Source organism: Lepidochelys kempii, chromosome 1 (assembly GCF_965140265.1).
Source record: "Lepidochelys kempii isolate rLepKem1 chromosome 1, rLepKem1.hap2, whole genome shotgun sequence".
Taxonomy (NCBI): domain Eukaryota; kingdom Metazoa; phylum Chordata; order Testudines; family Cheloniidae; genus Lepidochelys; species Lepidochelys kempii.
The window spans coordinates 326,593,978-326,619,843 of NC_133256.1; the positions used below are offsets into that span (position 1 = coordinate 326,593,978).

Consider the following 25,866-nt stretch of genomic DNA (forward strand, 5'->3'; position numbering starts at 1 on the left):
TCCGGAATCAGGTCTTAAATGTTGTGTTTTACACAGTATTAAAATTAACCATAGAAGCTACTCGTGTTCTTTTTCTAATAAAGGAAATAGAGACAGTAATAATTACAGTCTGGATGTGGTATGTATTACTACCTGCTTCCAGTAGATTGTCAGGCATTTGCAGTGGAGTGTTAAAAGTAAGATGAGCACTCCGTCATAGACTTTGCTTAGATTGGGCCCAGTGGTTTTAAGTGTCTGTGATCACTTGTAGTCCAAAAGTTATTGATATATAGGTAAAATTCTACGTCTTCCCCCCATGCATAATAATTATACATCCTTGTGAAATAGCTGAGCGATTTCTGCTTAGCATAATTCAACCTTTCTTTCTTTTTGGATTTAGTATTTTTTGCTCTAGCAAAAATTAGAAACCTATTCTCTCCATTGCCATCACCTATGAATGGTCGGGATAGAATTGGTGAGATAATGAAACATCTTATTTAGGCATAACTTCCTTATTGCATAAGCACATAGAATATAATAGAGAACCATATCCCTTCTATAGAATTCTATGTAGGATGGTTCACAGATCTACAGAAGGGCTAGCATTTTCTGTTTTATAGGCTTTAGAGTAATTTCTGCAGAACCCTATTAATTTTATCCCTGTGAAATTTTATAGGACTTTTCTATATGGCCTTATTTAACAAAAATGGCAACATTTCACAGACATTTTTTCTTGCAATGAATAATTTAACTAGCTATAGCTGGGAACGCCTCTTCTTGAGAACTACTTTGTTGCGAAAGGTCCTTCTGTTCCATCTTTGGCATGTTCTAGAGGTCTCCCACCCTCCACCTATTATTTTGGAAGGAGAGGTGAGGTTCATACAACACCTTCCTTCCTGTCCCTGACTGACCTCCGGAATGAAACTCCTCTCCATTAGTTCCCCAACATCCCCATTGCCATTGTATTGCACAGGCTTTACAGAGGAAGTACTTTATAAAACAGGGAGTGTTCTTTGTAACTGAGGTGCCTGGAGAACTTGTGGCATTTCCATTGTCAATACCAGTATAGGGGATAATTTTGCCTAGTAAACCCAAGCACAGTCACATTTATCATAATTTGTCATAAATGTTTTGGCATTGTCATGTAGAATTTCTATAGGTCAATAATGAAAGCTAATATGAGTTTTTCCAATATTACACTTGTAATAATTTGAAAACTGAAAGTGGTAGTTGAAATTTGTCTAATGCACGTTCTTATTTCACATGAACTGGTGGCGCTGTTTCAGTTTAATCAAGCTGCTTATATATTGAGGACTGATCCTACACCTCTTGCTCACATACATAATCCATCTGGAATCAATGGACTAGACTGTGGCATGTGGCTGTATCCCTGAGCATTGGGTGGTATTTGGACCGTTTGGAAGGATTGTGTCTCAGGGGACGCAAATCCTGCTGGTGCTTCCAGAAGTGCAAGTGGAATGTGCAGGCTGCATTAACCTACAGTATATTCTCCTCTCTGTGGCCAGCTATGCAGAGAGATTATGACTATCCTAGCCTCTTGCATAGGGTAAGGAAGGTTTCTTGCACCTTTCCCACCTATCCACTTGCACAAGGGTCATGGACAATCAGGCCTGAGATGATTCATGTGAATAAAGGATCCAGAATAGGGCCTTTTATGAAGAAGAAGAAGGATACAGTGACTTTCAGTGTGCATTCTTTTCTATTCTGTAAAGGTTCTTATACCAACTCTTGCAATTTGATTGCAAATCTCATGATATTTGGTGGTGTTCTTTCAATTCCATCAACTGGAGTCATGAATTTATGTAAAAATATTATGATTTTTAAACCAATCTCATAATTTTTTGGAGCCCGATGCGTGATTTTTGAATGTTTGGGATTGGTAATATTGTTGTACTGCCTTCGTCATCATAAGATATGTAATATGTACTCTTCAGCCTGACTCAGTGCTACAACTTGTTTAAGGACTTCTAAGAACCTATGCTTTCATTTATAAGAGAGAGGAATAGAACACAAGCAACAGAATACTAGTCCAATAATACTTGCTGTCTGTGTCCTTTATTGCAGAAATACAAATACAGTGTTATACCGAATATGTATTATGTGCATAAAATCCACTTTCAAGCATCACATTTTATGTGCCCAGCAACCTCAACAAAGATGCAGCAAAGATTTTTATTGAGGAATGCCTCATGTATGAAATAGATCCCAAAACATACCGGTCTCTGATTGTCTTTAAATTTGTTAGTCTCTAAGGTGCCACAAGTACTCCTGTTCTTTTTGCGGATACAGACTAACACAGCTGCTACTCTGAAACCTGATTGTCTTTGGGTTTCTATATTTGATAGGAACTCTGCCTCACAAATTTTAAAATTACAGATTAGGTGCAGTTGATAATCAAAAACAAAACTGCAGGTCACTACACCTCATCAACTCTACTCTGCTTTTATCATATTTCTTACAGCTGAACATCGGTTGCACTAATCAGTACAGTAGTTCTGCTCCAGTTCTCCTTCAATATTCCCATGATGCTGGCCTGTTCTGGTCACTTGTGAAAGACGGCTGTTATCCTGCATCTCCTGGAATCAAAGGATGTGAAGGAAATTCCCGAGAGCTGAGTGAGCCATCCATGTATTACACAGGAGACTTTGAGGAGTGGACAAGAATTACTATTATCATTCCAAGATCTCTTGCAGCCAGGTACTGTAGGTCTTTAATTCTGTGAAATATATTATGCAGTAGAACCTCAGAGTTATGAACACCTCGGGAATGGAGGTTGTTCGTAACTGTGAACAAAATGTTATGGTTGTTCTTTCAACCCAACATTGACTTAATACAGCTTTGAAACTTTACTATGCAGAAGAAAAATGCTGCTTTTAACCATCTTAAGGTAAATGAAACGAGCACAGAAACAATTTTCTTACCTTGTCAAATCTTTTTTTAAAACTTTTCCTTTTAGTAGTTTACATTTAACGCAGTACTGTACAGTATTCGCTTTTTTGGTTGTTGTTTTTTTTTAGTCTCTGCTGCCTGATTGCATACTTCCTGTTCCAAATGAGGTGTGTGGTTGATTGGTCAATTGTAACTCTGGTGTTCGTAACTCTGAGGTTCTACTGTACATGTGAATTTGACTTCTGTACTTTGAGCCAATACTAGTAAGATTTAGCATACTACCAAACCAAACCACGTGATCCAGAAAGAATATATTAATTTCTCATACAAAACAGGGCAAAGCTTTTCATTTTAAAGGTGTCAGAACAGTCTATAAAATTAAATTACAAGGCAACAGGCAACGATAATAAAAAACACATTTTAATTTGACATAAATCTCTTCATCATAGTGCTACCTTTCTTAACGCTTATCAATTAGGTCAGAAACACCAGCAAGAGCGTGATAGGTCACATGAATCAAATAAGGTGTCTCAACAGGATTAGCTTTGCAAACAGTTGCTACTGGATGAAGAAAAAAACAGAAGGGTATTTGAGCTGCTATGTCATGCACCATGTCATCGGATAATAGTGAGCATTATAAAGACTCCTCTGTGGAGTAGTGCCAAGCAGTCAAATTGTATTCACAGCCAGAAAACCCCAAAACAAAAGAGGTAACTTTATCAGATGGCTTTAAGTCTAAGTTATAGTCCATTGCAAATGCAGGTGAAAATCAGCTCTCTTAGATTTTTCAGTAGCTCCCATCAGTCACACTACCCACATATAAACTTGATGAGTGATCTATATAAATGAGAAAACCTCAAAGGTTTAGAAAGATTCTAACAAGCCGAAAAAGTGAGAGCCTTGTCTGAATCCTACTTGACCTTATTTGAATTTTCTCATTTCCATTTCCAGCCTTTTCACATCCTCAGATAAAAACTCTGAAGTCTGGCATACCCCTATTTTTCCACATAGAAATATCTCTCCTGCTTCTCTCGAAACCTACCATGCAATTATACACCTGTCTGTCCATATACCACCCACCAACTGAGATCGCCTGCTCTCTTGTCTAACTCTCTCTCAGTGCAGCCATGCTATTGCTATCTGCAGTTTTCTGCCCTGTCAGACTGTCAGTCGCTCCTTATGCTTCTCCCACTGCAAAGATTTACCGTACATGGCATGTTGTGTAGCAGAGGGAGTCTGTGTCTTTACTGTGAGGAGTCGAATTATCAGTGTACCGTAACAAGTTTTTTCAGTAATTAGCCAATAAAAGCAGATGCCAAGTCACACAAATCTGACACTAGCTGTTTTGATTTACTCAAAACAAGCAGTACAGAATCAATAGCAGCAATCTGTTTGGCATTATGTTCAGTAGCATGATCAGGGGAAAAAACAGCACAACTGAAAGAAAAAAGTTACCACCAGTATCATAAATTCAGCAGATTAACATTACAGATGGGACAGTATTATGTGGCTCCTAACGTGTCAACATTGCATTGGTTATGTACCAATTGGGAGTTCCTTCTGGGGTTATTTCTGGAATATGCTGTGTGGTTAGTTGGTGGAATGTGATGGAGAGCTGACAATTAACTTAAAATATGCCTGTTGTTCCTCAAGAGGTCATGGATAATAGAAAAAAAACAATAGATACATTAGAAAGGGTAAAAAGGATGGTCATGTTGCTAATGCACTGAAGTAGGAATCAAGAGATCTTGATTCAGTTCCTAGCTCTGCCAAAGACTTCCTGTGTGACCTTGGGTAAATCAGTTAACCTCTGATCCCTGTGGACATTACTCACAGCTTACCTATCCTTTCCAAGCCAGCTTCCAGTCCTATAGGTGAGTCAGGAACTTGGAATGGTTCACATCATGAGCACATTTTGGATGTTAGAACTAGCTGGGGCCAGCATCAGACAGGAGACAAATCAATCTGGAAACCTTCCTGATCCTTTAACTAGCAACTGTAAAACCACTGACAAGGCAAATTCCCAGATGTCATCCTCCTACAAATTGATCATTATTATAAGCATTAAAAGAAGATTTCTTTTTCTATATAGACACCTTTTTCATTGACGAATTTCTTGAGTAATGGGCCAGACCCTGGGCTGGTGTAAATTAGTATAGGTCCACTGAAGTTAATGGAAGTGTGCCAATTTACACTGGTTGAGGATCTGGCCCACTGTTTCTAAAGAATAGTTTTTTGGCCATAATATGATCCAGGACTAAGACACTTACTGTTCTGTTTCTTGCTTACAGACAGCCCCCCAACCTGAAGCAAATACTCACCAGCAACCACACACCACACAACAGAACCACTAACCCAAGAACCTGTCCTTGCAACAAAGCCCGTTGCCAACTATGTCCACATATCTATTCAGGGGACACCATCATAGGGCCTAATCACATCAGCCACACTATCAGAGGCTCGTTCACCTGCACATCTACCAATGTGATATATGCCAGCATGTGCCAGCAATGCCCCTCTGCCATGTACATTGGTCAAACTGGACAGTCTCTACGTAAAAGAATAAATGGACACAAATCAGACGTCAAGAATTATAACATTCATAAACCAGTTGGAGAACACTTCAATCTCTTTGGTCACTCGATTACAGACCTAAAAGTTGCAATTCTTCAACAAAAAAAACTTCAGAAACAGATTCCAACGAGAGACTGCTGAATTGGAAATAATTTGCAAATTGGATACAATTAATTTAGGCTTGAATAGAGACTGGGAGTGGATGAGTCATTACACAAAGTAAAACTATTTCTCCATGTTTATTCCCGCTCCCCCCGCCCCGCCCTGCCCCCCTCCCACCCCCCCCCCCCCCCCGTTCCTCAGACGTTCTTGTCAACTACTGAAAATGGCCCACCTTGATTATCACTACAAAAGGTTCCCCCCCTCCCCCAATCTCCTGCTGGTAATAGCTCACCTTAAGTGATCACTCTCGTTACAGTGTGTATGGTAACACCCATTGTTTCATGTTCTCTATGTATATAAATCTCCACACTGTATTTTCCACTGAATGCATCCGATGAAGTGAGCTGTAGCTCATGAAAGCTTATGCTCAAATAAATTGGTTCGTCTCTAAGGTGCCACAAGTACTCCTTTTCTTTTTGCGAATACAGACTAACATGGCTGCTACTCTGAAAAGTACTGTAAGATACTTTACCTACAATTATTAGCTAATTCTTGTAATGTCTGAACCTTCATTATTTTAAGCTTTTTGTACATAAATACTCTATACCATCAGTTACATTCTGCATCCTTGTCAATACTAGATTCTTTTATTAAGTACTGTAACAAATGGGTTTCAGGAATTTCAAAACTTAACTACCTGCTCAGCAGTGACTACGTGACTAAAGCTATTTGCAGAGCTAAAAGGAGACAAATCACAAAGACAGCATCTATTCAGTTCACTCCTGCTGACTGATAAGCCACATCAGGCACAGCGCACCACATTGGGCGCTGTGCTGCCAGAGAAATAAAGGAGGTCACAATACATAGAAGAAACTGTCTGGAAGGAAAATCCATAAGGAAATTTCACAAAAATATAAGGATGTAAAGAAAATGGTCAGTGTTTTCCAAGCACACATTTGTATCTCATTTATAAAGGCTATTCTAGCAAAGCTTCTTTTAATTTTCAGCATGAAATAGTAGCTGAAATATAAAAGGGATATTAAAGCAATCAGCAGTAATGCTGTGCCTTTGCTTATCATTTCTTCACAGTAAGACTAGATTCCGCTGGATCCAGGAGAGCAGTTCTCACAAGAATGTGCCCCCTTTTGGCTTAGATGGGGTTTACATCTCAGAGCCTTGTCCCAATTACTGCAGTGGTCATGGGGACTGTGTCTCTGGAGTCTGTTTCTGTGACTTGGGCTATACAGGTAAGGCTACATTATTTATATGTGACTGCTATAAGCATGTTTGTGATGAACTAATGTTTAAAACGTATCATCTCATTATTTTTCTCTGCTATAGAGAGAAAACATGATGTCATAAATTTCACAAGTCTGGAGTGAAAATCTTTTTTTTTTTTTTTTTTTATTCTGTAAAAGCACATTTCATGAGCTAGTAAATCCAACACTGCCAAAATGGAACATTACCAGAGCACATACACTAGTGATGTTTTCTGACCATTACGACCTTTGAATGTTGCCATCCATATAAATGGGGAGAGAGAGAGAAAAGAGAACACTGGAGAAAATATTATAAACTAAAAAGTCTGCTTTGAATTTTTTTGGCCAATCTTCAAAAGAATTCCTTCTGTTTTCAGTCCCCTGGCCTTGAGATGGCATGTGACAAGGAATGAACATATGCAATAACAGACCTTCTGTGGAAAATTCTGTTCACTTGTGGTTTCAAGTGTTTTTATAAAGAAAAAATACCTGAGATTGACACAACCAGTTGCATATACAACTTTTCTGAACCTCTACAACAGCAAAGCAATAAACTAACATGTTTTACACTTAAACAGAAGCAGTAGGATAACACCTTTTCTGTTTGCAAAAACTGTGTTTGAGCAGCGTAAAATGTTGCAACATTCACCAGATAAGTTAAACATCCTGCTACTCTGAGAAGGGAGGTTAGGGGAGGGAGGCTTATTCTGACTAGAAAGGGTGTTTGTAAAGAGGATTAAATGGAGGTGCAATCGTTTCATCAGGAAGCTGTCTCATAAGAGTCTAATATGTGGAAGTAATAATACCATTTGCCAGTTTACTGCATCTGACCTTTGCTGTTCAGCACTGTTTCAACAGAGCATCTCCTGTATGTTTTTTTCTTCTGAAGCCGCACATGGAACCTGTGTGTCTAATGTACCTAATCACAGTGAGATGTTCGACAGGTTTGAGAGGAAGCTGAGCCCTCTCTGGTACAAGATAACTGGAGGTCAGGTTGGAACAGGCTGTGGAACACTCAGTGATGGGAAATCTCTTTACTTCGATGGGCCCGGCAAAAGGGAAGCAAGAACTGTCCCTCTGGACACCACAAATATCAGGTCAATAGTAAATACTGCTTCTCAGAAAATGTATGTATATTAATATGGTGTCCCCTGGATAGTTCCAGCAATAAAGCGAGAGACAGTATAAACCTTTCTTGTTTTTACTGCAACGAGTACATTATTAAGGAGCATCTTAGAGAGGAAAAATGCAGCATGCTCCAGCAGAAATTACTCTTTTTGAAAACTCTTGGCAACATCCTTCCCTTACTTGACAAAAACGCAGAAGGGGAAAAGTTAAGGGAATGGCAGCCTAGAAAATGGGATCCATTCACCGCTCTGGAAGGATGACTTAGCAGCAGTTTCTAGATGGAACAGGCAGGAGGCATGGCCTTGAAATTGTACAAAACCAGAGAATACATAAAGAATCTATGCCTCAAAAGTGCAGAAAGCCTCCTTCTTTACATGCTGTCCTGAACCCTCTACATCCTGACAGCATGGCCACGGAGCCCTTGTCTGCCCGCCTGCTGCTGTACACTGCCTCCATCTATAAAGGGTGCAGATACTGGAGTGGGAGTTAATTCTGTAGGGTCAGGAATAAGTAATGCAACAATTTGCCCCATTATTTATGGGTGATTTCTATGGGATCATACTACCTAGAGTGGGCATTCTCTAACACCACTATTTTTCAGCCCATTCACTCCCCGAAGGACCCTACATATTGTAATGTGTATGCTGGGGCGTCAGCGAGATTGCTGGCATCTTGGAGGGGGGCAGCATGCAGCGTGACAACAGCTGCCTTTTGTGTATGTTCCACTCATGTCTGGCTGGTATTTGTGTGCATTTGCTACTCTGTGAACTATGTGACAGAGGAGAGCACCTAGTTCTGTGTCCTGAAGGGTCATATCAGATTTTTGCAGTTAATAACATAGAGCATAATGTCTGAAGTAAACATATCATAGTAAAACTTACATGCAAATTGCGCTTATAATTACTTCTCCTGCCACACAGAAAACCTATTGTAAAGCCAAGAGAGTTTCTTCACATTAGTACTAAGCCATTTTTAATTCCAGATGTTCCCATGGGTAGCTTTATGGTTTTACAGAGTTTGAAACTGTTTAATTTTTTTTAACGTTTCAAACTTTACAGAGTTGGAGTTGAAGCTCCTTCTTGACCCTTTTAAACTATTATCATTCCTGGTTTGTATGAGACAGCTGTTGTGCAAGCATCTCAAAATTGCCCCAGTAATTTTAATTGTCTGTAGTGACACCTACTGGTAAAACTAGTCAGGAGCCCTATTCTCAAAACATGGCCCACTATAGCAGGGACACTGTTTCAGCGGCAGTATTTACATCCGTTAGGCTGCCAATATGATACCTGGATGCTATTTTATCACTGATTAGTCACTGCCTCCTGCTCTTAATCTTTTTCCCCTGTGGCTTCCTTCACTATCAGCTCAGCAAATGTAGTCACACTTGGGGCCTGCCTGGCAGCTGCAGAAGCTAGATAAAAACTGTGGAATATATTTTTTTCCAAGTGGTGACATCTGGCTCTTTGGTTGATTTGGCTCCCATCTGTGTTGCAGACTCTATTGTTAATGGCTGTTGAATAGTCTCAGAGACTTGTTTTGGGCCAAACTCTTAAAGGTTGGTTGGGCAGGCTAGTCCTCCTGCACAACATTTTCATCTTCCTAGTCTGTCTTCATGAGAAATTACTAGTCATAAAAAAATAGAACTGTAATTTTTTTCAAATCTGTCACCAGCTAGTGTTTAACTACAGACATATACAGGCCTGGTTTTGGCTTTCAGAACCAAGGCATGGGGCAGAGGGTCTACACTGGTTCACTTCTGGGGATATGGGATTAGATCCAGAATAAGACTCAGATGGACATGACCTTGCTAATCTCATCCTAGTTCCTGTAGACATACAGTACATAACAAACACAACACACAGTTTGAGACAAATGACCATGAATACTGTGATTTAGAGAAGCCAAGAAACAGGGGTCTAGGATTATGGTGATATTCATGCACAATTGTACAAGTGAAATTTGTGCAGCACCTGCACTGCACTATGCTTGGCTATAGTCCTACTCCTTGATTCTGAGTTCACTGATAGCTGTGCAAATCGGGTGTACCTCCCATGAAGGGAATGGAGTTACACTGGTATGAAACCAACATGAGTGGAGGATCAAGCCCTTGGTCTTTCACTTTCATAAGCCACAAATTCACCAACTAAAATAAGTATATTTAAGATAACAAAGTAAAATGTTTAAATAAGTTATGTGAGTGCTTTTCAAAAGGCCTTTCATAAGCTCCCGCACAAGCTAAGTAGTCATGGGGGGAGAGGCAAAGTATTGTCAAGGATCAAAACTGGCTAGGAGGCAGAAAGCAAATAATAGGATTAAAAAGTCCATTTTCATCATGGCAAAAGGTTAGCAGTAGGGAACCTCATGGTTTTTTACTATGTCCCATTGTTGCTTAATATAGTTATTAATGGTCTGGAAAAGGGAGCAGGGGAAGAATGAGTAGTGAGGTAACAACATTTGCAGATGACGCAAAGTTATTTAGATTGGTCATGGCCAGAGAGGTCTGTGAAGAACTTCAGAGACCTAAACAAGCTATGCAAATGGGAAACATGACACCAAATGGAATCTAATACTGATAACTGTAAAACAAAGCACTTTGGAGGGAAAAAGTTAAACTGCTCTTTGACCATACAGGGTTCAAATCAACTGTATAAACTCAAGAAAGGGACCTGGACATCAGTGTAGACAGCTCAGTGAAAACCTCTGCTCAATATGTAATTGCAGTCAGAAATGCTAACAAAATGGTAGGGTGAATAAGAAATGGAATGGAGAATAATACTGAAAATATTATAATGCCATCTTATACCTCAGTGGTGTGGCTTCACCTGGAATACTGTGTGCAGAACTGGTCACCTCATCTCAAAAAGAATATTGCAGAATTAGAGGGGGTGCAAAGAAGAGTGATGAGAATGATCAAGGGCATGGAAAAACTCTAATAGGAAGAGAGATTGAAAAGATTGGGATTGTTTACTTTAGAAAGGAGACAATTAAAGTGAGACATGATAAAAGTATTTAAAATAATGTATGGTCTAGGGAAAGTAGATTGGGAACTTCTGTTTTCCCTGCCTCATAATATTCAATTAAATGACAAGGTGGGAAATTCAAAATTGATCAAAGGAAATATTTTTTCATAAAACATATAATTAACCTGCAGAACATATTGCCACAGGAAGTCATTGAGGCCAAACGCTTAAGATTCAAAAAGGGACTGGACATTTATATGGATATCAGGAATATCCAGAGTTATCATAAATAATAACAAAAACTTTAGAAGGGATGTTAACTTCATACTTCAGGGTTTAAGCCAATCTCTAACTATTAGAGATCAAGATCAGAGCTAATGTGTGGAGCAGATTTTCCCACAACTGTCACCAGATTCTTACACATTCATCCGAAGCCTCAGGGACTAGTTACCATCAGGGAAAGGATACTGGAGTAGATGGACCTTGGCTCTGAACTAGTATGGCAATTCCTATGTTCCAATCTACGCATAAACACTGCACTAGGATTACTAGGATTTTAACTTTATTGCTAAAATTTCAAAAATAATAATAAATGTGTCCTTGTCTTTCTCCCATATCATTCCCACAAGAGCTGTAAAATCGCCACAAATGCAGTAGTATAAACCCATCCTTCAAGAAAGCCCAGTATTATGCTGTTAGACAGTAGTTTCACAAGGATAGAAATCCAGGTGGTTTTATTGCCACACTAATGAAACCACATTAAACTTCTTCAAAATTATTTTTTTAATTCTACCAAAGTTTTTTTTTAATGTTAGTGAATAGATATATTTCATTGTATGAACAATGCATTTGTTCAGCATAGTATCAGCTGTCCACACAAACATTGTGTCCTCTATAGACCCCATACTACTCCTTACTTGGGAAAAACTTCTATGGACCTAATAGGTTGTTGATTTTGGTGGAAACTTTACCTAAATTAAGAAGCGCTGAATAGTGACCTAAATAAAAAATCCTCATGAGTTAGGGAAAATAGAGTTGTTTATACTGCATTTGTGCTTTGACATTTCAACAAAAAAACTAACAGTATTATATTTCTCTTGTAAGAACACTTTTTAATTTTTTTAACAGACTAATTCAGTTTTATTTACAAATTGGAAGCAAAACAGCTGGTACTCTCTGCAACAAACCAAGAGCCAGGAATGAAGGTAATGTCCCTTTTCATTTGAAACCAGCTTTTAGCCGTGTTTTTGTTCATTGGACCTATTTTACAAAATTAATAAGATCATTACATAGTTAATACAAATCAACTAACTGTCCCCCTTTTATGAAGGGTACAGAAGTCATTTTTAAATAGAAGACAAGCAATCTACTCCTAATTATTGTTCCACATTTTGAACTCCTATTTACCTCCAAGCCACACAAACCTGATGTTAACCTTATTTATTATATGTTATTCGCCTCATGAATGCAGAATTATGAAACTGAATCTGAAGAAAATATTATTTAGGCCAAAGAAATTAATCTTTCCCATCTGCTTATTTTTCTCATGTCCCTAGGTTGTTTTTTCGGGGGTGGGGGGAGGAAGGGTCCGAAATTTGAGCTTTGTAAGAATGAGGGAGTTACTCATGGGGCAGATCCTCAGCTGATATAAACTGATGTAGTTCCATGGGAGATACTAGATGTGTGACAATTTATGCCAGCTAAATCTGGCCCTATATAGTATAATTTTTATTGTGTAAGGGCAGCTGGGAACATTATGTAATTATTTTATTGGCATTACATGCAAATGAACTCAGCTTCCCATGGAAATGTAAGATACAGTGGTAATCAGAGGTGTTTTTTAAAGCTAGCTTGTCCTGCATTATTATGGCCCTGTTCTGCCAGTTGAACTGGGTATGAAGCAGGGGGAGTAATGACTGCTGTGTTATGGGCATGCTGTTTAAAAAATAACATTGAAAGTGAATCAAAATTAATTGTTTGTGTATTTCTGAATGCTTTCTAATTTTCCTCCCAGAGTGTAACAACAGGACCACTACATGATTTGTCAGTTACAGCAGTTTGAAAATTATGTCTAGGCTATGCATATGACTACGTACTGATTCCAAGTATAATTGTGTATGGGCTCAAGTAATATGTACTGTAGGAAACCTCTGCGTGGTTCTTTGCTCAGTACAAGGGCTAACCTCAATTCAAATCAGCACCATGGGGACACTGCCTGACAGGACAGGTACAGAAACAAATAACATTGTTTCTGCAGCATTCAAAAAACTTAATGTACAGAAGATCTTACTCCCCATGTGATTAGCATCCCACAGACAGTTCTCAGGCTTAGTATAATACTGGCAGTTTAAATGTAAATCTCTCTAAATCCTTGAACAAAGTTCTTAAACCAATAAAAATAAAGATTCTGGCATAGTCAAGGTGACGTCTTAATTTTCATAGTTGGTTTTAAAATCAGATATATACAATTTTCATTTAGGCAGAAAACCAATAATGAAAGAGATGAAGAAGGATGGTCCGGTGGTCAGGGCACTGGGTTAGGCTGTGGGAGACCCACGTTCAAGTCTCAGTTCCATGAACTTCCACTGTGACCTTGGGCAAGTCACTTAACTTCTCTGTGCGTCAATTCCCTATCATTAAAATGGGCTAATAATGCTACCTCACAGGGATGTTGTAAAGATAAATTCAGGCTAAGATTTAGTAACAGGTAATTTTGGTAAAAGTCATGGACAGGTCACGGGCAATAAATAAAAATTCATGGCCTGTGACCTGTCCATGACTTTTACCAAAAATACCCCTAACTAAATCTCTACTTCTGGGGCCCCACTGCTCCAGGAGGCCTCTGCTCCAGGGGTTGACTGCCTCCAGCCGCTGCTCCCTGGGAACCTCTCTTCAGACAGCCTCCGGGCGCCCCTGAAGCCACTGCTGTAGCCAGCCCAGGACTGGTGCTGCTCGGGCAGTCCCCAGGGCACCCCCAGGACTTGCTGATTGGGCGCTCCCTGGACCCAGCCACACCGGCCACTGCTCAGGCAATCCCCAGAGCCAGCTGCACAGGGCTGCACAGTGAGGTTGACCCTGGGGCAGCCCCCAAGGCTGCTGCTCAGGCGCTCCCCAGGGCTGCCCAAGGAGCAGCCAGTGTGGACTGCCCGAGCAGTTGGCCCCAGGGCCGGTCCAGCAATGACTGGTGTGGCTGGCTCTGGGGCAGCCCCCGAGACCCTTGCTCGGGTGTTCCTCGGCACTGCCCCCAGGACCGCTGCTCGAGGAGTCCGTGGAACCAGCTGCCTGGGGCCTCCCAAGCAGTGGCTGGTGCAGCTGGCACCGGGACCGCCTGAGCAGCTGGCCCAGGGTTGCTCCAGCAGTGGCCAATGTGGCTAGCCATGGGGCACCCAAGCAGCTGGCTCTGGAGTCAGCTGCACCATCTGCTGTGGAAGTTATGGAGGTCACGGAAAGTCATGGAATCCGTGACTTCTGCTACCTCAGTGAGAGAATCGCAGCCTTAAGATAAATGCATTAGAGATTGTGAATCACTCTGTGATCTAATGATAAGAAAGTTACATTATTATCATATAAATATTCTTAAAAAACTGTGACCTCAGTTGGAAGTCAAGCTAAAAGTGTTTGTTAACACTGGGGCTTGAGTCGGATCTCATTTACACTGTAAAATGTATTCAGCTAAGCAGTTAAAGAGGGTGAGAAAATTAAAATAAAATAGGAATATGGAGGGAGGGCCTGATTCTCCCTTTATGTACACTGGTCTAAATCAAGAGTAAATCCATTGGATTAAATGGAATTTCCCCAGTTTAAATTGAGGGTAAGTGAAAGAAGAAGCAAGACAAGGAAGTTCATTACGTTCTACACAGGAGAGCCTCTTTCTCCTCTCACTGCAGTTTGATACCATTGACGTCAGTGGATTTCCTGATTTATACCAGTATAAATGAGATCAGAATCAAGGCCAGAGTCTCTTTTCATATATTACACTCACAGGGTTTGATTCTCCTCGCACTTACAACGGTGTAAGTCAAAAGTAAATCCATTGACCTTGATGGAGTTGCAGTGGTGCAAAACTGCTTTGAGAGGAGAATCAAACCCAGAGTATCTTAGTGATGTTTCTTTCATTCTCCTACATGATGGGCAGTGCCAATGAATGACTTCTGTCCCCCACAGCTCTACTGTGTTCTAATATCTACCATACTAAATCTAAGATAATGGAGATAATGTAACTTTTAAGGATGTAGTATATATAGTAAGGTGAAATCACAGTCAGGAGCCATCTTCAGAAAGGGCTGGGTTCACAGCCTGCAAAAACACAGCCTCTTAGTGAGCCGAACAAGCCACAAGGATTCATTATATGAAATAGATATTAAATGTATTAAAAGATGGTGAGTCAAATTCTTCCCACAGTTTCAGTGGTGCAATCTCTCTAGCTTCAATGGGGCTGCACCTGTATAACCAAAGGGAGAATCTGGCCCTGTCAGGTTACTGCTAATCCAAGCAACATATGACAACCAGTAATCCTGACAACAGTAATAACATCCTGCCAACAAAGGGCTCTCTTCACAAAAAAGTATGTGCTACATGAAAAAAACAAACCATTTGCCCATATCATGTAGCGTACATTAAACTGATATTAGGATTTGGCTGAATAAGGACTGAAGGATTGGCCTTAGTTTTTCTGTGTCATTTAAATCCATGATTTTGTTCATTTTTAATACAGGGCTTGTAGTTCAATACACAAATAACAACGGAATAACCTGGCATTTGCTGCGAGAGCTGGATTACATGTCTTACTTAGAACCACAGATTGTTTCAATAGATCTACCCCGTGAAGCTAAAACGTCTGCAACTGCTTTCCGATGGTGGCAACCCCAACATGGTAAGCAATGCTTTACTAAAAATGTAATAAGCAGCTTTCCAATAAAACAAACATCCAGCCTTCCAGTGCTTGGAAATAAGGTTAAGGGCTATGGACATTTTATTTTAGGAAAAACAAAACTAAAAATGTATTATGCCTACACAGCTATCACAGGATAGTTTTGGCTCTTGGCCTATTCATAGCTTACTGCTAAACAAGGCTTTTCTCAGTCATAATATTATTGTTGTTTTTGTTATTATTGTTATTGTCTATATAGCACCCTAAATGTGCATGGTGCTTTACAGAGAAAATAACTACACAGTTCCTGCACCAAACTGTTCACACTCTAAGTTTAAACCAAACTTTATGATTGATAACAGACATGAGGGAATGAGAAAAGGAAGGCAGCCCAAGTAAGCTTATATGGTTACTTAGATGTGCTCTTTATCATCTTGATGTATGTTTTGCGTACAATTTATAAGCTGAAGCTAGTTGTCATTTTTCCCTCCCTCTCCTCCTGCTTCTCAGTCAATAGCATTAAAGGGGGGGTACAGTAGGAGGACATCCAGTATGCGAGTGCAGAGGGAAATGGATTGATGGGATTGTTGGGCTGACTCAGGCAAGAAGACGAGAACAGAGATGAGGTAGGGAGAAGGTGAGGAAAAATGCCATGAAGATCGTCTGCACCAGTGGTTTTCAACCTTTTCCTTACCACAACTCCCTTTTCCAGACCAGGACCCCCATCTTATCTAGTCAGGACCCCCTTCCCATTTAGCAATAGAAAGGGCAGGTTGAGAAACCCAATCTGCATAACAGAGGCTCAGGGAGTACTTCATTTAAAAATAGGAAAATATCATGATGGCACTAGTATTCCAGCTTGAAAAATAAAGGTGGGGAAATGTCTGTGTTCCTCAGAAATAGAGCCACCAACAGGTGGTGGATTATGCCTTGAGTAACTAGTCAAGTATGGTTAACAAGAAGATTTTAATTGATTGAACTCTATTGTCACAAGAAGGTGGTATTGGAATTGTGAAACAATTTAACTAGTCTGCATGCATAGTACAGACACGATTAAATATCTTACTGGGGCTCCACTAAACTTCCTGTCTTTCCGTTTGTAGGGAAACTTTCAGCACAGTGGGCCTTGGATGATGTCCTTATAGGAATGAATGACAGCTCTCAGACTGGGTTTCAAGATAAATTTGATGGATCTGTGGATTTACAAGCAAGTTGGTACCGGATCCAAGGGGGTCAAGTAGATATTGACTGTCTCTCTATGGATACAGCTCTGATGTTCAGTGAAGATACTGGTATGTATCACCAAAGAAAGGTCTGAATGGGCCTATTTTTTAGGCTACAGGTAGCTTAGGTCTTTATAGGATCCATTTAAAAAATGGGGGATATCTGTATAATAGTTTATTGATTAAAGGAAAAATGCTTTCAGGCTATACAGTTGAAAATGCTGAGCCCAAGGAAAAAGCAAACATTACATAATACTAAAACATTACATAATAGGAAAATATTTTTGTTCTCTTTTCTTAGGAAAACCTCGTTATGCTGAGACTTGGGATTTCCATGTGTCAGCCTCCACTTTCCTGCAGTTTGAGCTGAGCATGGGTTGCAGTAAGCCATTCAGCGATTCCCATGGCATTCACTTGCAGTATTCCTTAAACAATGGGAGAGACTGGCACCTGGTGACTGAAGAGTGTGTTCCTCCAAGCATAGGTTGTCAGCATTATACTGAGAGTTCAATTTACAGATCAGAAAGATTCCAGAACTGGAAGCGAATTACTGTCTACCTTCCACTTGCAACCATGTGAGAATTGTTGTGTTGGCTATATATCAAAATACAAGCTTTTCTGAACAAATCTGAACAAATATGCCTCAGCTTGGGAATTTTCTGAATACTTCTTAATAATTAAATATGAAATGTGCCAGAAAATAAATACATCATCCCTATAAACTGCACTTAAAAATATTTCAGCAGATGTAATATGGGCTGCAAGAGTCTGTGAGAGAATCAAATTTAGCTGAGTGAATTCTTGAGCCTTGCCTATGACCTAACCATAACAAGGGCTGTAAATCTACGATGGGGTTTCAAAGATGCACCAAATGAAGTGTCAGAAATTAATGCACTCACACATTTCAGAAGAAAAACACCTTAAAATAAAGGCATTTTGCCATGTGCACAGATAGGTGCAAAGTATCAGAGGGGTAGCCATGTTAGTCTGTATCCACAAAAACAATGAGGAGTCCAGTGCCATCTTAAAGACTAACAGATTTATTAGGGCATAAGCTTTCGTGGGTAAAAAACCCACTTCTTCAGATGCATGGAGTGAAAATTATAGAAACAGGCATAAATATATATTGGCACATGAAGAGAAGGGAGTTACCTTACAAGTGGAGAACCAATGCTGAACTACAATTCATTTGCAAACTTAACACCGTCAATTTGGGCTTGAATAGGGACTGGGAGTGGATGGCTCACTACAAAAGCAATTTTCCCTCTCTTGGTATTGATGCCTCCTCATGAATTATTGGGAGTGTACCACATACACCCTGACTAAATTGGCCTTCAACAGATAAACTGCTAGCTGCATTGAAAAGTTATTTGTGTGTGCAACAAGCTATTGAATACTAATGTATTTAATGCTTCTTGATCAACTTCATTGTGTTAAACAGTGCACACATCTGAACCATAAATCTAAGCAATGAATTCAGCATCATACATGTCCCATTGCAAAGTCCTATGTGTACAGTATTGAAAAGTGAAGACTCAGAGAGTTAGATATTGAAGAGAAATAGACACAATAATCCTAAAATCCTCAATCAGTTTTCACTTAGGCTATAGTCCTGTTAGAGTCAGTTAGAATTTTGCCTGAGAAAGACTTCAGGATAGGGTTCAGTTTCAGCTGGAATACATTTAAGATATTTCTACTTTCTTTCCCAAATGCAGACAAGAATGTTGTTTTTCAAACTGAGTTATGTTTGTTCTGTTTTGCTAGCACTCCCAGAACACGTTTCAGATGGATTCAATATGATTACGCTCCTGGAGCAGATTCTTGGGCTATTGATAATGTAGTCTTGGCTACAGGATGTCCCTGGATGTGCTCTGGCCATGGAATCTGTGACTCAGGTCACTGTGTGTAAGTAGACAAACCTAACATTATGTGCTGTTTTCAAAGTAATGTTGTATTTTTATTACCAGAGATAGATAATCCCTTTTTCCACCATTATGTTGTCAGGTGTGACAGAGGCTTTGGAGGTCCGTACTGTGTCCCTGTTGCTCCTCTGCCTTCTGTTCTGAAAGATGACTTCAATGGTAACTTGCATCCTGATCTTTGGCCTGAAGTCTACGGTGCTGAGAGGGGAAACCTGAACAGTGACACAATCAAATCTGGAACCACTCTCATTTTTAAAGAGGTTAGATATTATTTAAATTCAAATATTTAATAAAATATCAATACGCTTAATAATAGCAAGTATATTTCCTTTCTTTGTTTCCTGCAAATGATTATTTTAATAATTTTAGACAAGAGGTTATTTTTCACCTTTGATACTATTTTCTGGCCTGAGGTATAGTCACTATGTTCAGCACAGTTACTTTTTTGAACATTTAACATATTATTTTTCCAATTATTGCTTTAGCTTCTGCTGTCATTTCTAACAAAGCTGAAAGATCAAAATAAAACTCCACGATTGAGATTTTTCCAAGCCAGTTATGGGGTTTGGGCACACAGCTCCCATAATTGGCTTGGAAAAATTAATGGGACTTGTGTCTAAATCCCCTACTAGTTTTGTAAATCCCATTGCTAATTTTATAAATCTCAGCCTACATGTTTATTTTTGCAAATTTTGTATGATGTAGATTGTTTAGCATTATTTCATATTTAATTATGTGTTTAATGTGTATTCTTAAATTTCATTTTTATGAAGATAGATAGATAGATTAGATAGATAGAGTAAAAAATCAAATATGTAAGACAAAATAGAGCTTACTTTCCAAACCTTGCACTTCCTTTATAACCTTAAGATATGTCTTTGTTCACACAAGCACTCTAGTTTTGAGCTAACATGCAAGCCATTTTCAGTTAGAGTGCAAATCCACAGCTATGTTGTCACACCATTAGTTCAGTGCTTCTCAAAAATAAAGTGTAAATATTAATTTAGCTGTAATCAATGAAATCTTTAAAAATATTATTTGCACAACTTCTATTCCATTCCGCAAAAAGAAAAGGAATACTTGTGGCACGTTAGAGACTAACAAATTTATTTGAGCATAAGCTTTCGTGCTCATGCAGAGGCTGGGTTTGCCAAATCCCTGCCGAATTAGCAGTGGTTCTGCCCCCAGATCCACACACAGGGCCATCCACTTAGGGCTTGTCCACATGAACAATTAGTTCACAGCAAGCTGGGGTGTGAATCTACCTCAAAATAACCTGCCGCGGACTAACTGTCCAGGTGGATCCTCCTGACATACATTAACAGTACATTAATGTGCTTTGATCTAGTCCCGTTTTAAAAGGATTATGTAACAATATTTACCTCCTTTGTAAAGCACTTTGGGATCTAAATTAAAGCTTAATGGTGGTGACAATGTTGTTGTTGTTAATATGCCAGTATTCCCACAAAGTCCAGCAAATAGTCAGAGCTGAGTATTATAGAAGTTGAACAGAAAGACCTAAAAAAGAATATGGATTCAAATTAGAACAGATGCAGAGAAAGGCTACCAGGATGATCAGGGGAATGGAGAGCCTATATTATGAGTGGAGGTAAAAGAGCTTGGATTGTTTAAGCTTTCAAATCATTGCTGAGCATGGATATGACTCCTCTCTATAAATACATCACGGAGGTATTAGGGTCTTTAGGTGGAGAAGAGCTATTTAAACTAAAGTACAATTTTGGCAGAAGAACAAATGGTTGTAAAATGGCCATGAATAAATTTAGGCTGAAAATTAGAAGAACCACCAGAGGAATGAGGTTCTGGAACAGCGTTCCAGTAGAAGTAGTGAGGGCAAGTAACCTAAAATAGAGCTTAATAAATTTATGAATCTGATTATATGATGGGTTTGCCTGCAATAGGAGACTGGATTCGATGACCAAAGAGGTTCTTTCCAGACCTGTGTCCTATGGCTTCAAGGATGTAACAATCTGATTGTATTGTACGCCCTATCAGCAGTACAAGCATCCTTTAGCAAAACTGGACAATGTGATTAAAAATTCAATTGCTTGCTTTTTGATTTCTGCAGCCATCTGTCACCCACAGTTCTGGACATCTGGGCTGCTCTCCTCTCTCTGCAGCTCACAGAGGAAGAGTTTTGGTGCTCCATGGTCTGGCCATACTCCCTCTGTTGCTGCTTGGTGACAGACTCTGTACCTCTGCAGCAGCAGGCAGTGATGGTCCTTTTGCTTTCGCTCTTCCTCCTCCTATTTTAACTTTTCTGCATAGTTTTTTGGGCAGTGGGGGGCAGCACTCTTCCACCTTGACATTCCCTCTCCTCCCTGGGTCTGTTAACCTTTTGGGGGTTTAACCCTCCCTGAGCCTCCCCTGCAGCATCTCCCTGCTAGCTCCTCTGCCCCTTCCAGACATGGCAGAGCAGCCAAGAAAGCACCAGGTCAAATCCAAGTGGTGCTCTACATGAGGCAGCTTTGCCAGACTCAGCAGACGGTGAGCTGTGCTCAGGCTTCACACAGCCTTTTGTCCCTAACTCTGTTAGATCCTGAGTTGGACAGGCAAGCAGGATCCCCTACCCACAGAGGCAGCTGCGACTCCAAATGGGAAAAATGGACTGGGAACCCCAGTGCAGAGCAGGGAGAGGCTCCAAAAGCAAGGAGGACCCTTGACTCACGGGATAAGTCCCAGGGGACCCCTGCAGAACAAAGAGGGGAGGCTTGCAGAGCCAGAAATCCCCCCGCCCCGCAAGTCTTAAAATGGGTCCTGAGTGCCCTGGGGAAAGAAGCAGGGTTTGTAATCAGCTTTCCAGCAAGGAGGACTCTGACAATGAGTTCCCCCTCCCCGTCCCAGAGGAAATGAGGCAGACCTCTCAAGAGGGCTCTAGGTCGTAAGGAAGGCAAGCCACAAAAGGTATCACCAAAGGCACAGCAGAGCTCCTACACTCCCAAAGCACACTAAAAAGGTTAAAAAAAACTAAAAAAGCTAAAAAAAGGGAAAGAAAATGAACAAAAAACCCCAGAAGATAAGAATCTTCTGCCTCCTCTTTCTCCTCCTCCTTCCCCTCCCCCACTGAGGAAGGTGAGCTGTCTGGCTGTGAAACCTGAGCCTACTCTTGAGGGTAAACCGCAGAGTAAATTTCTCCTCTCAAAATCCTCCCCTGAGGATGCAATAGCCCTTCACTTCTCCTTCAAGGGAGTGATGAGGGATTAATGGAATAAGCCTGATAAGGACAAGCGTGTTAACAAGAGCAACCTCAGGCTCTATAACATTCAAGAACCAAAGGACTCTATTGCTGAGATACCAACGGTGACATGCTGTAGCTTCCCTCCCCAGGAATATGTTTATTCCTTAAAAGGGGGAGATCGATCCTAAGGAACCCACAGATAGAAGGACAAAGGCCACTCTCAAAAAAGGGCTTTGAAACCTCTTCTGTCACCCTTTGAACATCCCTGGCAGCTACGTGCTTTGAAAGAGCATCTCCTTCCTGGCTGGAAGATCTCAAAGCCCTTAAAGACATAGATCACCCTGACTTTGGCTCCACTTTAAAGAAATTCTCCCTAACAACAATGTTTGTAGCTGACGTCTCAATGGATGCAATGAGGTCCTCAGCCCAAGCTATGGCTTCCAGCTCAGTAGCCAGGCACCCACTATGGCTCCAGTCTTGGAAGGTGGATACTCACTGTAAGCAGGTTCTATGCTCAGCCAAGCTTACAAAATCCCTCCTTTTTGGAGAAAAGTTGGTTACGGTGATGGCTGACAGTGCAGCAGATCCAAACTGTCTCTCCTTTCTCCACTAAGTGCCCTCAGGAGGTGATACAAACCAGCCTTTACAGTCAGAGGTGCTTCTTTCACTCCTCATCCTCACAGAGGATCACCAAAGGGACAATGGGTTCCCCAGTGGAAAACAGTGGATTTGAAGTCTGGGGCAGGTGGCAGAAGTCCAAATGGAGCTCTAATCCCCTCGTAAAATCCACTTTATGACAAAGATCCCATAGGCCTCCATCCAGAGTTGAAGTTAGGGAGCAGGATTTTCCATTTCCTAGAGGAATGGGTTGCATCAACTACAGACAGTACATCAGGGAAATAGTCAGCCAGGATACTCCCATGACCTGTGGGCTCCACCCCTTCCATTCTTCCTCCAGTCACTCAACTCCCATGACCCCAGAAAACACAATCTGATCCAGAACAAAATATCTTATCTTCTGGATATGGGCATGAAAGAGAGAAGAAAGAAGAAGAAAGGTTATGTGGGTTCTGCTCCATCATCTTCATTGTACAGAAATACGTGTATCAGAGCCATTCTTAACCTCAAAAGGATCAACAAGTGCATGAAGAAAATGAAGGTTTGGATGTAGACCGTGGCCTATACAATTTCATTCCTGTCCCAGGGGGAGTTCTTGATTTCAATAGTTCTAGTGGACACATATCCATATCCTTCTCAGACAGTGCCACTGCAAACGTCTGAGGTTCGCCTACAGCAGGAAACATTAGCAGTACCAAACATTCCCATTTAGCCTGTCCTCAGCCCTCAGAGTTGTTACAAAGATGGTGGTGGTGATAATAGCCAGGCTCAGAACTGACCAGTAACCCTGTCGGGATGACATCATGATCAGAGCTCCATCACAGTCAGCAGCGCACAGGGCCACATCTTGGACTTTGAATCTCCTTCCAGAGCATGGCTTCATCATCAGTGCCAAGAAAAGTTCCCTGGTTCCATCCAGGAATTTATTTCCTTGCTCCAGAGCCACAGGAGGCCCACCCTAGTACTATGCCTCCAACTCCAAGGACTTCTGTGTCCTGGATAGGAATCACTTCATGGGCACAGTCACACATCAGATGTCTTCAAGCCTTCATTCTGAAGGTGTGAGACCACGCCCTGTAACACATCAGAGATCAAGGACAGGTTCTGATGGTGTTCAACTCCTTATATTGGTGGTCAGCCCAAGACAATGTCTGCAAAGGCATGCCCATCTCCCTTCCAGATCCTTAGTCCTCACAATCAACGCTCACTTGGAGACCCAAACAGCTCAGGTCCTGTGGAGCCAGGAGGAAAAGGCTCACCAGATAAACCATCTAGAGCTGAAAGTAGTCAAGTTAGCTCTGCAAAGGTTCCAGCCTACCCTGAAGGGGATCAATGCCCTGTTTCAATCAGACAGTACGACTATGGTTGGATATTTAAACAACCCTGAATTCAGCATTATACGCAGAAGCAATGGAAATAATGAGTTGGGCAGAACAGTGCCTCCTTTCCCTGAGAGCGAGTCACATCAAAGGGGACCTGAACTAACAGGCAGACTGGCTCAGCAGGCGCAGGGTCAAAAACTCTGAGTGGTGCCTGAATCAGGATGTTTTCGATCTCATCGTTCAGACTGTCAACCTCTCTCCAACCAACCTGTTCTCTGATTGTACAAACACAAGGAGGCCAAAATACTTCACAATGGAGGCAGACCTCAGGTCCATGAGGACAGATGCTTTATTGTACAGGTGACTGCAGGGCCTACTCTATGTATTTCCACCCTTTCAGCTGCTGGGGAAGGTGGTCCAGAAAATAAAAAGAGAACAGGCAAGGGTAAATATTGATAACTCCTCACTGACCGACAAGACCTTTGGTCTCAGACCTAATAGAGCCCCCACTCCAGCTTCCATGGAGACCAGACATCCTCTCACAAGGTCCTCTTCTTCATCCAGACCCAAATGGACTTCAACAGCCTTCCCATTGAAAGGGAAGCTCTAGAAAGTCTTGATCTATCTCCCAGAGTTATTAAGACATTGCTTTCGCCTAGGAGAGCACTAAAAGCATACTCCTTTCTCTGGCCCAGATTCAACAACTGGTGCCAAGAGCACAGTGCAAATCCCAGAAATCCAGGAATTCCAACCATTCTGGACTTCCTCCAAGGAAGCATAGACCAAGGCCTTCAGCCCAGTACCATTGTTTGTCAGGTATCTGTTTTATTAGTGTGCTATTCACAGGGTCCTCGAGCTCCCTGGCAGACAATCCACAGCTAGCCAGATGCCTTCAAGCAGTTTGATTAGCCAGACCAGTTGTCAGGCCGCTCTTCCGAAAATGGGACCTTCCTGTAGTTTTGTGGTCCATGCCTTCAAGCCTCTAACTTCAGTATTGGCCTTTTATTTATCCATTAAGACTTGTTTCTTAGTAGCTGTCAGTTCCTCCAGGAAAGTATCAGAACTCGCAGCCTTATCTATACAGGAAAATTACTGTGTGTTACACGAAAACAAGATGGTGTTCAGGACCTTTCTTCCTAATGTAGATTCCTCCTTGCACACTTGCCAAGGGGTTGTGCTTCCTTTGTTCTTTCCAAAACCACAAAAGCCAACTAAAAAGGTGTAGCACCTTTGATGTCAGGAGAACGTTGAAAATCTATCTCAAGCATACAGAATCCACAAGAAGATTGGGCTCTCTATTTGTGTCCTTCCACCCCAAATGCCAGGGACTCAGAACTTCTAAGTCCTCCATTACAAAGTGGATTAGACTGTGCAATGATAAATTATATGGACTTTTGAGAGAGCTCGCAAAAAGTGAGGTGCTTCTTTCCTATGAAACTTGTTTCATAACCCACCCTGCATCTGTTCGCTGCTTGCTATTTCCCAGACATCGAGAATTGTGGGAGATGCTGAGTTGCAGAATGGAAAATTTCTTGGTGTTAATTTCCTTTCTGCTAGCAACATCTCCCATAATTTGGCCCACCCTGAATGGCTTAAGAGTCAAAGGTCAGATATTAAATGGACTCATTACCATATGACCATTTTCCTTGATCTAATATACATAATCATTTAGTTATCTCTGGAATATGTGGTATTAATGATGTTATGCAAGTTTTACAGCGTGGGAATATCTCATCTGGTAGCAAGCAAGAGCGGGGCAGTGTACCTGCAGCACCAAAAGGCTGATCTGCTTCTGTGAGCGAC

General features: G+C 40.9%; 1 protein-coding gene across 2 annotated transcripts in view; it reads left to right on the forward strand.

Moving 5' to 3' along the window:
* Nucleotides 1-25,866, forward strand: part of RELN (reelin) — a 449,490-nt gene that overhangs the window by 349,493 nt on the left and 74,131 nt on the right. For both annotated transcript variants that reach the window (XM_073328520.1, XM_073328521.1), the window contains exons 28-36: nucleotides 2,462-2,697; nucleotides 6,655-6,812; nucleotides 7,714-7,921; nucleotides 12,041-12,117; nucleotides 15,627-15,785; nucleotides 16,886-17,074; nucleotides 17,307-17,580; nucleotides 18,770-18,910; nucleotides 19,010-19,187. In XM_073328520.1, the coding sequence (XP_073184621.1) occupies nucleotides 2,462-2,697; nucleotides 6,655-6,812; nucleotides 7,714-7,921; nucleotides 12,041-12,117; nucleotides 15,627-15,785; nucleotides 16,886-17,074; nucleotides 17,307-17,580; nucleotides 18,770-18,910; nucleotides 19,010-19,187 (1,620 nt within the window). The remainder of the gene's footprint in view (nucleotides 1-2,461; nucleotides 2,698-6,654; nucleotides 6,813-7,713; nucleotides 7,922-12,040; nucleotides 12,118-15,626; nucleotides 15,786-16,885; nucleotides 17,075-17,306; nucleotides 17,581-18,769; nucleotides 18,911-19,009; nucleotides 19,188-25,866) is intronic.